This window comes from Dromiciops gliroides, chromosome 5 (genome assembly GCF_019393635.1).
Source record: "Dromiciops gliroides isolate mDroGli1 chromosome 5, mDroGli1.pri, whole genome shotgun sequence".
NCBI lineage: Eukaryota > Metazoa > Chordata > Mammalia > Microbiotheria > Microbiotheriidae > Dromiciops > Dromiciops gliroides.
Window position 1 is genome coordinate 166,990,859 of NC_057865.1, and position 19,048 is coordinate 167,009,906.

Here is a 19,048-nt window from a genome sequence, read left to right on the forward strand (position 1 = left end):
AGAGAGAGAGAGAGAGAGAGAGAGAGAGAGAGAGAGAGAAGGAGGGAGGGAGGGAGGGAGGGAGGGAACAAGACCTCTGAAGGCAATAATAATTTCTGGGCATTTGGCTCGGGCGGGGGGTAAAAAGGATAAGATTTGGAGTTATTGACAAAGCAGTCACAGTAATGAAGGATAGTGAGTGACATTGGATCTCTCCCAGCTGAGATATGAGTTGGAGAAGATGGAAAGTAATATATGTATGAGGTAAGATATCAGTATTGAGGATAAGGTGCTTATTAGTCTTCAGGAGTTAATATGTATTTCAAAATGAATTTAGAATTGGGTCTCCAGTTCAAGAAAACAGGGATTTCTTTAATATCTTCTTCCAGAATCTTAAAGACTAGTCACCTTAACTACTGAAGGCCATCTCAGTGGCTCTGAATTGGTTTTATATTTAGTATTATTTGTGAGGGTAGAGATGAATCTATAGAAAGCCCGTCGGGGGTTTTGGGGGTTTATAGCTTTTTATTTAACCCTGAGGGCTCTGACTACAACCCCAAAGGGCTTTAGGCAAAGGGGTGGCTGGATCCTAGAATTACTCTTCATACTAAGTTTTCTATGTCTTCTACTTAGTAGATTTCATTCCCCATAAAATGGGAACACTTGTTTATGATCGTCTCTAAGGTTCTCTTGTGAAAGGGGGTACTGTTTCAATACCTCTCTCTCTTCTCTCTCTCTCTCTCTGTAGTCAATTCTCTATTATCCAGTATTATCCACTGTACAGAGTCTGTTCATTTCCACTTCCTCTGCCATTCGGTCTTTTAATTGGTTCTTTACCCCTACCCGAAAACACATGAGAGGCAAGTTTTTTGTTGGACTCATCAGTGAGAGGATTTTGGATTATCTGTCAATTTTCATTATCCATGCTCTCCTTGTCTGCCATTAGCAGAGGTCCCTGAGGTTTGGTTGAATGGAGGCTTAGAATATCTGGCTATAGTTCAGCCCCTAAGTGAAGAAAGTCTAGGAATCTTCCTTGGAATCAAACATTGAGAATTTTTTTTTTTAACATAAACATTGTTCTGTACAAACTAATGCCCTATGGGAAAAATTTTTTTTAAAAACCTCTGAAAGGCCCAAGCAGCAGGCCTCCCATTTAAGCTTAGCAAATGTCATGGGGTGCCTCTTCCACTGGTTCTTTGAAAATTTACTCTTCTCATCCTGAATGATCAAATACCATTTCTCTCTCTTTCTCTCATTTTGCAATTCTGAATAAAACAACCATAGCTCTCCAGCTGGCTACACTTTTAGAATTTCACCTCACTTTGGCTGGGCACTGACGTAAACCAGCATTATTCTAGAAACTTCTTTTTTCCCTTCTTCATCCACCCCCAAAGAGATTATATTCAGAAACACAGTTGGATTTTTCTAGGTTAGGGCAAAATTCGGATACTTTCAAGTGGTTCTTTGTAAGTTTAGGAATTACTTTGTTCTGGTATTTGCAGAAGTGATATCTCTTGCTTTGTACAGAGACACACCATTCTCACTAATAAGGGGATGGCTTTCCAGTTATATCTTTCTACAAAGCAGTAGGAGAAACCTCCCTCACTCCATCTTGTTTCCAAAGCCAATTTATTGAGGATTGAGCCATAAAGCCACAGATACATGTAAATTCAAAGAAAAAAATGTAAACTCTGCATCCCCAAAGATTTAACACAAAACAATCTCTAGAAACATTGTTTTTTTTAAAAAATCTTCACATTAATTTTACAGACAACAGAGTCCTTTCTTAAGCTTTATTTAAGAAATCGAGTACTATATAGTTCAATATATATAAGACACATCCAGTATTGTGTTCCTGATAGCAAGTGCATAGATTTTGTTAAGATATCATTTTCACTCGATATAACGTTTCATGGTCACACGAAGATATATTCCTAGTGATTTTGCTAGCGCATGAGAGGAAGAACAGAACACAGCAAAAATAGTGAACTACAACAGAGATGAAGAACAAAAACAGCGAATTAGCAGAACAGTCGATTCCTGATAAGTGAATAAGCTGATTGTTTGGTCACAATGTTTTATTCACTTATCAGGAACGATTCACAGTACATTCGTGTTGACTGTTTTCCTAGCCTGTGAGCTAACAGTCACCAGCCCCTTGGATCAAGTTTAATGGCTGGGGACTGGGCAGACATTTCTATCAGCAAGGTAAATCTGGTGACAACTCTATCATTTCCCAAGATGGTCCACGCACAGCGAACAAAGAAACATTTTGCTTACACCGACAAAGGTGTTTTACATAATTGAAAATTTTTAAAAAATGAATTTCAAGCAAGGACTTTACTATACAACCATCAGCACTTTAGGGAACGAACTTTTCCTTCCCCTTTTGTGGAGAAGTTATTTTTAAATGGACTGGCTTTTTTTTTCTTTTAAAGTCTAGCACAGAATCTTTCTTTGTATGTTGGCAGATTGTAGATCTTTTATTTTTTTTAAAGCTGCATCTTGAAAGAAAATTATTTTAAAAAATAAAATAAGGTAAAAATTACATACTCAGTCATCCTTTCCCTGCTAACATAGGCAGTAGATCTTCATAGAACTTATATGGGCTTCTGAAAGCCATGGTAAGATTAAAAGCAGAAGCTTTGCCTAGAAATTTGAAGTCTAGTGATTGGCTCCCAGCTGAGTTGGTTTGGAGCTGGTAGAAGTAATGGCCCATTGGGGTGTGTGTTAGGCTTATAGGAAGAAGCCCGTTTTCCCTACTCCACCAGGGCCCTCAACCTTTGAGCTGCTGAGAGAATGTTAAAATGGTTCCCTGTCCTGGATGGCAGAGCAGCTGAGATCCAAGGGCTGTGGAAGGGAACATCTCATTGGCAGCGGGCTAGGGGTCTTGGAGTAGATTAGTTTCTGCCAGAGATTGTGCGTCAAAGAAATTGGAAGGAGAGAGATAGGAGAGGGACTAGCATTGATGGAACCTCTTAAGAGCACTTTGAAAGAAAAACAACAAAAAAACAATCAGATTCCTGAGCATTAAGAGATGGAGAGATAATGGGAGGTGGGGTTTGTGGCTTAAGTTCCAGAAAGCACTCTTGAGTGAGTTTTAATTGGGTTTTGGGAGAGGCAAGGGGTAGAAAGGAAGCTGTTTAAAGCTTTAGATCTCTGTTAGTCAGGGTGTGACACCGTAAACAATTATATCTGACACCAGCTATAGAAATGTGTGTTGGGGGGGTGGGTACAGGGGGAAGACCACAAAAAAAAAAAAGAAAAGAGAGAGAGAATGTGTGTTTTTGTTAAACTTTTAAAATTCCATTTGGAATTCATCTCCAGTGATGAGTAGACCCCCTTTAAATCAAAATAAATGGCCTGTTTGAGTATTGAGGGAAGATTGATTTCCATTAGCCTTAGTAACTAAAGCTGCTCCCTTAGGTCTTAAAAAATATATTTTTTTCTATCTATCAATTGATGGATTGGCAACACCTGCTTCTTATATGACTATAGATACATATTGTATAGTTATACATATACACACATATATATATGTATAACTACACAATATAGTCATATATATGCATGGCTCTGGCTCACCTAGTGAGCTTGCTTCCCACCCCCCACCCCCACCCCCAGGTCTCTCACTTTTTATTTAAAATGTGATTCATTCCTTAAAAAAAGTTGACTCATCATATGCCAATAGACTAGCGAACAATTAGAAGAAATCTCAGGGCTGCTTCTCTTCTCTGGAGTTTTCTAAAGTTTTACAGAGAGCTAGCAGGTAGAACAGGAGATGTAATATGGAAAAAAGAACACTAGACAAGTCTGAAGACCTGGGTTCAAATTCCTCCCTGGTGTCAAGGGCCTCAGGTTCCTTACCTAGGTAGTGGGGAAAGGAACTGAACTAGATCTCTCTGGTCCCTTTCAGGTCGAATTTTCTATGAGCATGTTGTTATGACTATTTAGAACTGATAGGTGCTGTTTCCCATTTTAAGGTGAATTCACTTGAGATCAGAGATTGACTTTCTACATTTTGGAATATGTTGTGTTTGCACAACAGGGAAAGACCAAAGGACAAAGGGAGAATGGGGAGTGGAGAGGAGACAGGGAGGAAGAAAAGGTGAGAAGGAGAAAAGGGAGGGAGAGAAAGAGGAAGAAAAAGAGGGAGAGAATGAGAGAAAGGGAGGGGGAGGGAGAGAGAGAGAGAGAGAGAGAGAGAGAGAGAGAGAGAGAGAGAGAGAGAGAGAGAGAGAGAGAGAGAATGAGAATGAGCTTCTGTAATCAAATGACTGACAAAGGCCTTGGCAAATATAACTCTGTAGGTAGTTACTTAAGTGACCCCCATAGACCGACTGTTAATAAAGAAAAAAAAGTCTATGCCCAGAAATTGAAGTGGGCTGTGGTATAGAAATAAACTGAGGAAAGCTAAAGTGCACAGTTCCTCCTTTTTCCCCCAAATCAGATATTCACTTAGGTGGAATCGACTGTATCTTTTATACACAACAAATAGAAAAAAACAGGGACGTGAAACAGTGAGGTGTGCAGATGTATTACCAACATATAATGACCACCAACAATACAACACGCAGAGAGAGACAAGTATTAGGAAAATGGTTTAATATTGGAGACAGAAGCAAAAAACTGCATCACACAATAACATACGTTACAAAAATAAGTTTGACTGTTTCAACTACACGGTTATGTTCACAATGAGGACAGAAGAATCAGAAAAAACTTTGATCTAAACAGCAAAAAAGCAAACCCCTAAAGTTTTAACTAATACATTTATCCACTTAAAGTGACTGAGTACTCCTAATTCTAATTACCTTATTGTGTAACTGCACAATACAGAATAAAAAGTGAAACTTACCGCTTTTTAAAAGACAAAATTCTAACGCTAGATATAAGCAAAGGGAAAAAAAGAAAGCAAGCCAAAGTTTTTAATTCTCAAAAGAAAACCAACTTTCTTTCTACCAACCAGAAATCAAACTCGAAATCAGTCATGGTCAGGGGGCCCACTAGAGTAAGCCACAAAAGTTTCCTTTTTTTTTTTTTAATCTCCAGTATAAAAAGTTCCACTGGTACAAAATGCATAAGTACAATCAGTTGTAGAAATAGGAAAGCCTGCATTTTTTTTTTTTGGCTCAAATTCCATCAAACAACAAAATCCAAATGCATCAATAAAACAGAAACAATACTCAAATGGTCTTACAGTTTCCACTAGGTTGCATTAACTTTGGCTTTTCTCAGACAATACTTAAAAAACTATTTTATAATTCTAAACAAAATGATCATATTATTAATCTACAAACAACAATTTTTCACAGCACAAAAAAAACACAAATACATTTTTTTTTGTATGACATTATCCAAAAAGGTAATGAAACTACAGGTTTTTTTCTTCTTCTTGTTAATTAGCACTTAAGATAATAAAAACAGAAACAGTAAAATGGTTCCAGAATAGCACAAGCCAAAGAACTATAACCCCTATGGTGAAAGAAAGATGAACTTATTTATGCCTTTGAGGATTGCCATTTCATTGCAAGTCTCTAATTTAATTTAAAAACTACTATTCTCTACATTTAATTTTTTATTTAAAAAAAGAAAAGCAATTTCCCTGTTTTGTTTTGTTTTGTTTTGTTTTTCCTTCTGGCATAGGCCCTTTGCACCCTTGCAGCTTTTCCTTTTGATATTCTGAGTCAAAGTAAACCGGGGGACTATTTCTCACTAAGGAGGGATAACTTGCTTAACAAAGACAACACATACAAATAAAAGGGGGGAGGGGGACAGACATTTCCACCAAACCTACCATATCTTGGTTGCCTGCAAAATAATAAATGCTCAACTAAAAGTGCTCACCCTCAACTTTCTCTTGAATAGTGCTCAGTCCACTCTGGGCGAGAGGAAGGTAGGAGAAGGGCTAAAAGTGGGACAGGGAGAGTAATTTTTGTTGAAGAAATTGGAAAAAAAACCTTTGGAAATTTATGTGGTTGACAGATGAGAAGATTCTGAGTGAAACAGTCTAAGATTCAAATGAAGTTCTCTTGTGTTTATATATATGTATATACACATACCCCGTATATAGATATATATGAGAGACATATGTGCGATCTGTTTTGTTATTAAGCAGATTGCTGCAGGAAGTACAAATAGCCCTCAAAGGATGAAGGAAGGCCCCAGCAGTAGTAAACACGTGTGAGGATAATAAAAATCATTTCATCATAAGTGCATGTGCTATAAGAAGGAAACTTTTTTTTCTTTTTTCTTTTTTTCTTTTTTTTTCTTTTTTTTCTTTTTTTGCATCATGAGAGGCTAGTCCTTTCCACCTCAGGGCTATCACAATCCATACACATTAAACTGAAAGGGGTGAGTGAGTCAGAGAGGGGAGATAGAAAGGTCACCAGCATTGTACCCAGCCACAGAGAAGATGCCAATGACCTGTTTTGTGTTTTTCAGAAAGGGCTTTTCATTTGGTGGTTGTTACGGCCTTCAGTCTTTATGATGTCTGTGTTTGATTTTATAAAAAGAAATATGGCACTTTAGAAAAACGGCAGCAGGTAATTAATGCTGATGGGTATTTGGTTGGCAATTTTTTTTTTCTGTGTGTGTCAGTAATGAGAAGCGAGTTCTGCTTGTAGTCTCCTCAGATGCACTTAGTCCAACAAACTAACATCAGAAAGGCAGTGAAAGGGCTACCAGTTTCAAATTCTGGGTATTCTGCACACATAGGCCATACCCAGAGGGCTCAGACAATCCCCAGCACAATGGCCGATTGTAAACGTTATCCAGGAAATGTTTGTTTAAAAAGTAGTTTAAATTGCAGTGCACATTAAAAAGGTCTCGGCCAGAATGCACCACCACACTTGATTTCAAAAGGAAGTTGGAAAAAAAATTGATATCATTAGGTGCTAAAATTCACCATTTTCTTGAGGGAATGGGACGAGGGGAGGAAAGAATCAGTAAGAAACTGTTGTTATTTAATACTGAACAGCAAGTTACAGCAGCACATTAAGAGCTCTCTGAGAAGATTTAAAAAAAAAGTTCTGGAAAGTGAAAGGAAAAAAAATGAAGGGGGCGGGGAATTTTGGAGAGTGGTAAAATACTATTGGTTTTACCCTTCAGATCTGCCCTGTGGATTTTTTTTCCTTCTTGTAGATTTCAACCATGTTTAAAAAACAGATAAACGAAAAATCAAATCAAGCCCCGCACCCCCACCACACACAAAAAAATAGATATATGGGGGGAGGGGAAAATGGCAGGAGGAGGAAATGACCAACAGAAACATCCCCAAACAAACCCAACAATAAAATGGTGGATGTATCAAAGGTACCAACATTCCAGACAGCTCTGGGTAGAAAGGGTTAAAAGTTCAAAACTTTCTCACCTTAGAGGTTTCCATAATATTATGAAGAAAATACATTGTGAGGTTTGCCTTCACAGCATTGATGTGCAGAGTGGTTAAAAAAGTGAGACATGGGCACTTATACAATGTCTTACAAAAAACATCAAAGAGAAATAACAAACAATAACAATTTCAGGCAACAAGACCACAGGATAGCAAGTTAACAAACTTTTTAACCTCTTTTTTTTTTTTTTAAATATTAGGGATTTATACAAAACACATAATAAAATACCCATGTTATCAAATTACTTCTCACAAGAAACACACCGAAGCTCTAGGAAGGAAGTACCTTTGGAATTTGGCACTATATATTTTCACTGTTTTTTTTTTTCTTTAAAAGAAAAAAAAACAGATCACATTTTGCTGAACACAAACACACCTAAATTGTCCACAATAAAAAAATGACATCAATGCTTCACAAGCCAACACAAAACTTATTCTGGAATAGGTTTTTTTTCCTCACATGAAATTTTTTTTTTTAAGCAAACAATTTTTTTTGAAACTCTTTTTTGTTTTGTTCAAGTAAACCAAATTTTTAAACTTGTCTTATCAACATAGAACACTTAAGACCGTAAGACTCATGATGAAACCACAACTTAATTCACAGAAGCACCAACGTAACACAGTTTACAGTAACCTTTCTCCTGTACATTGGAACAGTATAAAATATAGCTAATTTCATGTGCATTAAACCATGGATTGTCTAACTGTGAGTCAGTTCAGCAAAAGGTGACACAAATAGGTAGCATTTGCCCCAAAACAGGGTAAATATTTTCTTATACTAATCTACAAAAAGTGGTTCTATATATATATATCTTAATGAGAAAGTGAGCCACCTAAAATGGCCTTATCAAAAAACTTTACACTGCCTGAAAAATGTAAAAACGATTACAGACCTCTAGAGACTTAAAATCAGACAGTTTTTTTTTCTCAAACTGTTTTTGGAAGTAGTCTGTTAGAAACCAACATTCTGTGTCCCTGGACACATATTGCTATTGTTACCAGTGACCGGGAAGAATGCCAATCCCTGTATAATACTTTCAAGTCTGTTTTTTTTTTTATGAAAAGAAAAAAAAAATTAAGAAAGAAAGAAACATTTTGCCACAGGTTTTTTTTTCTTCTAGAATTAATTTGTCTAATAATAAATTTCAGTCTTGCATGAATGCAGCAATGTTTTTCACATTGACTTCCCAGAATTCATAGCTAGATGAGGTCACATGCAAATTTCAAAGGTCAGTAGGAGAACCAAATATGATGTGAGGTCAGAAAGACATCAGAAACAATGACGGGACGATGAAACTTTTTTTTTTTTGAGACGCCACAGGGACATGCTAGGCAAACGATGAACTAACGGGCATGAAGATGTCTAGGGAAAAAACAAGGAAGAGTAAAAAGTTACACAGAAATCTATGCAGCAGAAACAAAATCACTTTTATGGGTGCAGGAGAAAACTAATGCAAATCTTAACTCATTAGGGAGTCTAGGAGCCATTCACATAATTTGCATTTCTTACAATCTGTATCCACAGCACAATGAAACCCCAAGAGAATCCATCCAGAGAGAGTGAGAAGGGGGATGGATTCGGTTGTTTGGGGGTGCAGGGGAAGGGGAAAGGGACCAGTTTCAACAAATGTAACATAAGGGGAAAGTCAGACAGCCGAACTTTAAACTAGATAATGGAAACTACAAATAAAATAACCAGACATACAAACAACAAGAGGATAAAGCATGAACTTTTTAGGTCTAGGGTTCAACGGTGAAAAAAAGCCCATTCCTGGCACGAGTAGACTAGACTACTTCAAAAGGATCTAGCTAGCACAGAGAACTGCTCTTTAGGTATCCAATAAGTTAACAATAGGCAATAAATAACTTCCATTATTTCTGAGGCAGTAAAAATTTTGTATAAAAATAGAAATGCTTTTTTTACAAATAAAATTTACAGGCCTGTGGCTTTCTTTTTATTTATTTATGTATTTATTTATGTATTTATTATTATTAAATTTATCTGTCAAGAAACATCAAGTATTTTCACTCATTTTTATTTTATTTTTTTAAACCCTGTAGCTTTAAGAAACAGATCCTCTAAATCTTTTTTTACATTAATCCTTTCTAAAAACTAAAATAAAAACAATGGTAAAATAAAGACAACCAGTGTAATAATTTGACCAATAAACCTCATGTTCTTTGAACCCTAAAATAAACTCCTTCTTACTATAATGAAGTCATGTAGTGGAAAGACTTTTTGTTTTGTTTGTTTGCTTAATTTTGAATAAGTGCTTCTCTTGGCTTTTGTTCTCACTCTAGGCCTCCACATTAAACTCTAAACTGCTGGTGCCCTTTGTAAAGTCCAGACAGACAGCCACAAATACTCCTAGCCAGTGCTCTCAAGGACACCAGTGGTTTCAGAGTTCAATTGCACATTAGAGTTTGTCTTCTAACTTTTCAAGATGTCATTTATTTTTTGTGTTTTTCTTTAAAAAATAAAAGAATGAAAAAAAACCAATTAAAGTCGCAAAACAAAAGAGAATAATACAGTAGCACAACTGGAGGAATTTACTCGTAGGAAAGAAGTAGCCCAAGTTTTAATAATGGCGAGGTGGGTGGGTTGGGTGGGTAGGGGAATGGAGGCGTTAATGTAAAAATAACTGTCTCTCTTGGTGAAAGTTGGCAATGTGGTCCTCCTTTGCCTTCCCTGTGGAGAACAGGCTGGCTCATGGGACTTACCCTAAGAAAGCTAAAATAACAGCAGTGAGCTTCTGGGGTTAAGATCAGTAAGGTTTGCTGTCATTTTTGGAACGCTTCAGTTGGACCTTCAAGCGTTTCATGCCAATCTGAAAGCCGTTCATAGCTTGGATAGCAGCTTGTGCAGAGACAGGATTGTCGTAGCTAACGAAACCTGGGAAATATAAGAAAAGGGTCGGGAGAGAGGGAATGAAGGGGTGGGGAGGAGAGAGAGCCAGAGAAAACACACGTCAGAAGAGATAGCCAGGCTTTATCGGCATTACTAATGTTTTGTAGTTGCAATCTGTAAGGGGTATGGACAGGTTTTCAGGTCTAAAGAACATATCTGCACATTGTTCCCCTTAGCCATAGGTTTTACTTTGGCTGTCCAGATGCCACTGAAATAACTGATGAAAAATCTAGTCAAGCTCATTCTTTGGCATTTTGGAGACAGATCCTTTCTCTTCCAACCAGAACACAAAACAGCAGCAGCAGCAACAAAACATGCTCCCAAATCAGTTGTCTGAATTCAACTTCCTTCCCTCTCCAACTGTATTGAGGCAAACTGGTTTGTGTGCATATAGCCTTAATCTCTCTCTGAGGCAACCCCAGTGACCTGACAAGATTATTTTTTTAAAGTGGATTTTTTTTTTTAAAAAGCTGTTATTCAAGAGAGGACCCCAAAATAAAAAATACTAATGGTTCTGTAAAGAGACAAAAGTATGAGAAATCAGAACTGTGGGTTAGTTTGTTCTAACATCTGCTAGAGGCTTATTTATTTGGATGCAGAAATAACTCAAGTTAACATCATATGAAAAAGCATTTGCTGGTGGTATAGTGGATAGAGCACTGATTCTGGAGTCTGGAAGACCTGAATTCAAATCCAGCCTCAGACTCCTACTAGTTGTGTCATCCAGGGCCAGTCACTTAACTTCTGTTTACCCCAGTTTCCTCAACTGTAAAATGGGGATATTAGTGTCACAGGGTTGGTGTGACAGTCAAATGAGATAATATTAATGAAAGCATTTAGTAGAGTTCCCAAGAGATGGTAGGCATTATAGAAATGTTTATTCTCTCCTTTCCTCCCCTTATCCTACAGAGGAAGGATCTGAGAACCAGATAGGTTTATTGACTTCCCTCAGGTCACAAAGATGATAGAATTGGGATCTGAACTGTTCACCCAACAGCTGAGTTCCCCAAGGTATTTCTGGACCAACCACTTCTCATGTTCTATCACCCAATAGCCCAAACTTCTGAACCAACCAATTCTCTTTAACTCTAGCTTCACATTAATTTCTCCTCTGTTCCTCCTCTTCTTTCTTTCTTTCTTTCTTTCTTTCTTTCTTTCTTTCTTTCTTTCTTTCTTTCTTTCTTTCTTTCTTTCTTTCTTTCTTTCTTTCTTTCTTTCTTTCTTTCTTTCTTTCTTTCTTTCTCTCTTTCTTTCTCTCTTTCTTTCTCTCTTTCTTTCTCTCTTTCTTTCTCTCTTTCTCTCTCTCTTTCTTTCTCTCTTTCTCTCTCTTTCTTTCTCTCTTTCTTTCTCTCTTTCTTTCTCTCTTTCTTTCTCTCTTTCTTTCTCTCTTTCTTTCTCTCTTTCTTTCTCTCTTTCTTTCTCTCTCTCTCTTTCTCTTTCTCTCTCTCTTTCTCTCTCTCTTTCTCTCTCTCTCTCTTTCTCTCTCTCTCTCTCTCTCTCTCTCTCTCTCTCTCTCTCTCTCTCTCTCTCTCTCTCTCTTCCTTCCTTCCTTCCTTCCTTCCTGTGGGGCAATAAAGGTTAAGTGACTTGCCCAGGTTCACACAGCTAGTAAATGTCAAGTGTCTGAGGCTGGATTTGAACTCAGATCCTCCTGAATTCAGGGCTGGTGCTTTTTCCACGGCAGTGCCACCTAGCTGCAAAAACTTAGCTCGCCTTTTTTCTTCCTTCTCTCTGGGAGGTTGGCAAGATGTCCAGAGAATGAGACCACAAGAAACATCTCTGAGTATAGGACGTAAAGGAAGATGAAACATTTGGTTCCATTCAATTTATTTTTTGTTTTGTTTTGTTTTGTTTTTTTGCAGGGCAATGGGGATTAAATGACTTGCCCAGGGTCACACAGCTAGTAAGTGTCAAGTGTCTGAGGCCGAATTTGAACTCGGGTCCTCCTGACTCCAGGGCCAGTGCTCTATCCACTGCACCACCTAGCTGCCCCGGTTCCATTCAATTTAACAAGCACATATTCAGAGCTTGCTATGTGCCAAGCACTGTGCTAAAGGCTTGATGTGAAACCATCTCCTCCCTCAAAGAGCTTCTAAAAAAATCTCATCTGAAAACACAACCGGTGATACAGGCAACAGCTAGGGACTGTATGTTCACAGCGATACTGGTAAGGATGGAAAAGTTAGGAAATTGATTGTTTTCTTTTTTTTTCTAGTGAGGCAATTGGGGTTAAGTGACTTGCCCAGGGTCACACAGCAAGTAAGTGTTAAGTGTCTGAGGCCGGATTTGAACCCAGGTACTTCTGACTCCAGGGTCGCTGCTCTATCGACTGCGCCAACTAGCTGCCCTGATGGTTTTCTAAAACCACAATAAATCTATCTCCAAGATACTCCCCTCTCTGACAACTAACCAGGCCATCACATACCCTGTGTTCTCTTGCAGGGCACTGTTTAACTACCTTAGAGTCTTGGTTTAAGATATCTCACATAGACTGTGTTACAATTTGACTGCTGGTAACCTTTATTTCAGAGGAGCAGTTACAAGAGGATTGGCCCATTTGCTAAAGGAGTAACAGTAATGTAATGGGCTCATACTGATAGCTTCTCTAACAGAATAAAATAATGGCTTTAAATACCTGATATCCCTAACTCCTCTCACCAGAGTTCCCAGGCCTTCCTGGAAGACAGCCCTGACATAAGGCAGGTGTAATGATAATGGAATCTTAGAAGCTAAGGCTGCCTCTTTGAATGGGCTACCCACTACCAGTTTAGGAAAAAATAGTAAGAAATTATTCTGCTCTTTGAGAATCTCCTCTGGCTTCACCCTGTGCTGCATACAATTCTATTTGTTTCTCTTTCTATCTGTACCTATTCCCCTTAATCTCTTGATCATATCATAATTGTTTTATGCTGCTGAGTATCACCTACTGACAATTTACAATGACATATTACGCTACCAAGTTATTGTATTTTGTTTTTTCCTAAATAATATAACATTTTATTTTTTATATTTTATTTATTTCATTCTGAACTTAAGAGAAATAAGAATTGCAGGGCGGCTAGTTGGCGCAGTGGATAGAGCACTGACCCTGGAGTCAGGAGAACCTGAGTTCAAATCCGGCCTCAGACACTTAACACTTACTAGCTGTGTGACCCCGGGCAAGTCACTTAACCCCAATTGCCTCACTAAAAAAAAAAAAAAAAGGAATCTCTATAACAAAGAATAGAAAAAAAAGATGATTGTATATGAAAAGCCTATATGTGAAACTGTAAGTCTATTATTCCTTTTAAATATATAATAAAGTTATCATGTAATTCCACCCCCACCCATGTTTTATTTCACAATAGATTAGATTTTGCTAAGTGAATAAATTACTCCCAGGTGAAAGAATGACAGCCTTTGAGGCAGCATTAATTCATCACCTCCATTCTCTACCATAGAAGGCTCCCCAAAGCATGGAGTAGACTTAAATATTATCTTTCTGCATTAAGATTCTAACACATGGGGAAAGCTAGGTGGCACAGTAGATAAAGCACTAGGCCTGGATTCAGGAGGACCTGTAACGATTGGAATAACGCCACCTGCTGGATACTAACTGTAGAAGAGTTCTGCCCATGAAGCGAAGGTCTTTGAGGGCAAGACCAGGAGTCTTGTCTTTGGTATCAGGAAGTGACGCGGACTAGTGGGAGGAGGAAGGAAGAGACTGGCGCGGAGTCTCGGGCCTCTTTCCTCTGGACTCTGGCGGAGAAGGGAGCTAGAAATGTGCTCTCCCTTTAATAGATAGGAATCTAGGCCTTTTTCTCTCTCTTTACCAAATTCTTATTCTCCTTAATAAATGCTTAAAAGTCTAACTCTTGCTAAAGCTTATAATTTATTGGCGACCACTCATTAGATATTTTAGACAGTTTAGCTAGAATTTTAGCCCTTAACAGACCTGAGTTCAAATCTAGCCGCAGACACTTGACACTTACTAGCTGTGTGACCATGGGCAAGTCACTTAACCCTCCTTGCCCCACAAAAAAAAAAAAAAAAAGAATAACTTGCATTTCTATAGAACTTTAGAGGAAATGAAGAATTTTCTTCTGAACAAGATAGTATTGCAAATATTCTTTTAAAGATGAGAAAAACAGGCTCAGAGAGTTGCAGGACTATGGGATTGCCCTGTCTGGCTTGCCCCTGAAACCTATATGTGTTACATCCCCAACTAGAATGTGAGGTCAACAAGAGCAGAGACTGTTTCCACTTTTCTATTTGTATCCCCAATGCTGTGTAAATGAGAGAATATTTGTAAAGCTCTTTGCATAATGCCTGGCACATGGCAATAGGTGCTTAACAAACGATTGTCCCCTTCCCTCTCCTCCTCTGCACACAGGAAGCAGTTGATAAAAGCCTTTTCTTTCATGGGTGGCTTGCCGGTGGTCACGTGGTTAGTTACGTGGCAGCTGTGGCACTAAAATTCAAATCTTCTGACTCTAAATTCAGTAATCTGGATTCAATAAAATCAAGCACCCATCATCATAATAATACCAGATCTCAATTAGTCAGTCATCAGGGACAGAATGTTGTGTGGCTAGTCTATGTCAGTAGAGATTACAGAACATTAATGTTCTACAAAGCTGAGAAGCAGTGTGGTCTAACAGAAGGAGCATGGGAGGTGGGGTCTGGAGGTCCAGACTTGAGTCCTGCCTCTGACAATTTATTACTAGCTGTAGGATAGTGGAAAAATTACTTAACCTCCCTGAGGTTTCCTCATCTCTAAAGTGGGAATAATGATACTTGGGTGATCTGCAAATTGTTTTAAGGAAAACACTTTGTAAACATCAAAGTGCAGAATTGTGAGCCATTAATATTATTCTTGGGCATTTTAAAACAATATTATGTTGGGTTAAATCTATAGAGTTTAAAATGTAGTTATTCCTGTACAATGGAGAATAATTATGTATTTTTAATAAGGAAGAATAATGTACTAAATGGAATCCATTAACATAAGGCATAATTAGTTGCACTTGTTTGCCACATCTAGCTGTCGGATTGTAGCAATTCTATCCATATTCTATGGAACATAGAATATGTCCATATAGAGACTTACACAAAACTAGAAGGGGAATGAATCTTACAGGTCATCTAGTTAAACTCCCTCATTTTACAGATGAGGAAACTGAGGCCCAGAGAGTTTAAGTAATTTGCTTAAGGTCAAGGAGCTTGAGAGCAGCAGATTTGGAACTTGAACTCAAATCTCTTAACTCAAAGGTGTGTGATCCTACTATGTGACTATGCTTTTATACCCATGGGAAATTAGGAAATATCCAAAACTCAGGGAAGATTCTATTCTGCTTTTTAATATTTATCAGCCTTTCCATGATTTCTCTCTTGGGAAGAAATTGTAATCATCTCTCTTGGTTTCTTCTACATACCAAAGCACTTGCTCAGATTGGTCTGTTTGTCAATGAAGACTTTAGCAGAGATAACATTTCCAAAAGGCATGAACATTTGCAGAATGTCCTGGTCTCCAAACTCCTGTGGAAGGTGATAAATAAAGAGGTTTGCCCCTTCTGGACCTGAGAAGAAAGAAAAAGCAGGGTGAGAGCTTTGTTTTATCTAGGTTGGCATGACTCTTCTCAGTGATGCATTAAGGTCTGATGAGCTAAGCATTTGGCTTTCTATGATACTAAAAGAAAATAAAGCAGATGGACAAAATGTCAGTGTTAAAATGTAGCTGTCTTAGCAATCCTCCACATCTTCTTGATGCCTAGGTCCTTTAGGTGTTAAAAAGTGGTATCTCATTATCTTGATTTCTTAAAGTGCAATTATGATCCAGAAAGCAGCTGGCTATGAATGGGCTACATTTCTTTTGGGGAGGGTCATATTTACTTTATTCTTATAAATTCCTATTTTCTCATAATGAAGGTAAGAGGTAAGAACCCAGGTAAGGACTAGTATTGCCTTGGTGGTTTGCTTTATAGAGCATTCTTGAACTCTAAATAGATCCCATCAATTTAGATTAACAGTTACAATGCTAATATTGCTGCTGCTCTAAATTCATAGATTCCTCAATTATTTCTATAACCTCCTAACTAGTCGTGTTTTACTAAACTTTATAATACTTTAGTCAAAAATGCTTGGCAACAAAAAGGATGAGGCCAAGATTCTTAGGCCTAGAATGAAAGTTTTAGGACTGGAGAGCAGGGCCAATCCATCTTTTCTAGTTAAGGACTTGGGGTTTCTAACTGCAGAAGCCAGCGAGAGATGGGACAGATTCAACTGGCCTTTATATCCTTGGCTGTCACTTTTCAGAAGATAACTGCACTTCAGGAAATAAGGGGCATCCTGGGGAAAGTGCTTGCTGATAAAGCTGCTTAACTAGATCACTTGGAAGGATGAGTCTCTCTTCATATCGATCACTTTACCCTCCACCCACCTCTACCAGACCAATCTAGAAGTTAAAAAAAAAAAAGAAAAAGAATTAAAATATTGGATGGAAGATAAACATCATCTAGTCTATAAATGGCAAAAGACCTTTGAAATCAAAGGACACTAGGGGGCAAATAGCAGATAGACAAATGTGGCCCTCCCACCCTTAGCTCTGGAGTGTCTAACCCTGCTCTACCCCAAATTGAATGGATAATGGAGACTGGGTATGTCTCTGATGTGATGTGCTTGGTGTCTAGGGAGAGAGGAGAGAGCAGTACTGGTAGAGTACCTTCTGCAGCAGGTTCATGGAGCCTCAACTGGCGTTCACATGAGAGGAACCAGGACTGCCTGCCCCTCTCACAGCCTGAGGGGAGGGGCTGCAATGTTTTCCCTAGACAGGGGGGAGGGGGGAGGGAAGGAAGGGAAGGTGTATGGGTTGGAGAGAAAAAAAATAAAATGGGGGTAAAAAGAACTTTGTAAAAATGAAATGGAGAAAACCACCTGGCAAGATGTAAGGAAAAATCAAACCAAGTTTCTTCCCACAAAAATAAGTAAATAAATAAACAAATGAGGAAAAATTAAAATAAAAAAAAATCTTTCCAATGAATGGGACTTTCTTAACCACTGAGGGAAAATTTATGACACAAATGCCTGAAACTAGAAGATTGAAATATTTCAGCCTCATTTAAGTGTTCACTTCTATGGATGTCTTTGATGACTTGGCTACCTCCTCACCAATCCAACAGACGTCAGTGTGGAAAATTCAGATATCAAGAAGTAGAATTCCATAGTTAAGATAATGCTTTTCCACACTTTCCCCTAGAAATGCCAGTAGAGGGGCAGCGGCCTGTATTTTAAAGGGACACTGTCATATGGTTTAGGCCCCAAATTTAGGTTTGGTTAAAAAAATAAAATATTTTTTTCCCTAAAAAAGGGGAAATAATATTTTATCTATATTATTTTTTAAACACTAAACTTAGGAATGTGAGAATGGGTATAAAAAGAAAACAATGAAAAAGCATGTTTGGGGAATTACTAGGGAGGAAGAGGGAAGCCTTTGCAACGTGTACATAGAGCAAACACAACATAAATCATACCAACCCAGATTTATTGGCCACTCTAAATAAGGGGCCCACATACACACATGAGGGTCAGTGATGCCCAGTTTAAATTGTGAAGCATCTCTCTTCTCCTGGAACCCAGAGAAAGAATACAATTTTAATGCACTCGGGAAGAGAGGTGACCAGCTATGCCTGAAAAGTTTTTGAAATATACTAGATAAATGCTTAAGAATATATAAACATCAGAAAATAGGTTAAGAAAAAGCAGAAGGTGACATCTTGGGATCCTCCTCATAATGGACTTGATGGATTGCTTTATGATTAAAACATAGTTTGACTCTATAAATCTCTGGATTGGCACCATATGAGGGTTTCTGCAAAGGCTGACCTGCAAACGTCCCTCATGCATTGGAAATTAAGATGAAACAAGTAAATTGAAAATATATTTTGAAGGTGCCCACCTTGGTATATCCTCTACCCCTTGACAAGTGTTGAGGACCGGGGAAGAGGATTGGAAATTATCCATATCAGCTATTGATGTTGACTGAATTACCTGGATTACTGGTCACCTTCCTTTTTCATTTGGCCTGTGTAAATAGCCAGAGACAGGGAAAGAGAACAGCTTATCCTCAAACAGAGGACAAAGATGTGGAGAAGCTTGTTACATAAAGCAGGATCAGGGACTGCACCCACAAAGAGATGCAGACCAAGGAAGTTCAGAAATCTCCTGATTTCTAAAATGGTGCCATTTAACTGGGTCTCAGAGGTCACAGTAAACCAAATAGCTGAGGCAATGCCACTGACGATTACGTAGCTAAAGCCAGGCAAAAGCAGTGTTTTTATGATAATTATTTGTGTCTATCTGTTGTCTCCCTCCCTCTGTCCCCTTCTTCCCCAGCTGGTCTTAGAATGTATGTTTCTAGAGCATCTGTTCAGTTTTGGAGGGAATGGGCGTCTCTCAAATATTTTGGATGACGTGATGGGTGAATGGTGGTGGCTTTGGTGTTGTAAGAAATTGCTACTTAGGGATACATTTAGATGAAACCCAGGTAATCAAACAGCATCTGAGAATCATGTGAAATCCATAGACTCCTTCAGACATTATTCCTGAAGGGATTTGTTCAGTTTGTTCATACACTATTGTGCTCTTTCTGAGAAGCTAACTGCCATTACAACAAGCTACCACTGAAGTGGTGAGGAACTTCAGTTGTGACCTTGGGCATGCCTATAGGAGACAGAAGTGGGTCTCAGAGGAGGAAATTCTAATTCCAGAATTTGGGCTTACTGACAAAGTAG

The 19,048-nt window shown here is 38.3% G+C and overlaps 1 protein-coding gene across 14 annotated transcripts in view; it reads right to left on the bottom strand.

Moving 5' to 3' along the window:
* Positions 1–1,591: 1,591 nt before the first annotated feature.
* CELF2 (CUGBP Elav-like family member 2) overlaps positions 1,592–19,048 on the bottom strand; it is a 1,044,777-nt gene continuing 1,027,320 nt past the window's right edge. For 13 of the 14 annotated variants that reach the window (XM_043965376.1, XM_043965377.1, XM_043965374.1 and 10 more), the window contains 2 exons: positions 15,695–15,838; positions 1,759–10,265 (listed from right to left, as the gene is read on the bottom strand). In XM_043965376.1, coding sequence (XP_043821311.1) covers positions 10,138–10,265; positions 15,695–15,838 — 272 coding nt within the window. In that variant the 3' untranslated portion in view covers positions 1,759–10,137. Of the gene's footprint in view, positions 10,266–15,694; positions 15,839–19,048 lie in introns of all 14 variants that reach the window. The other variant, XM_043965366.1, reaches the window with a different exon arrangement.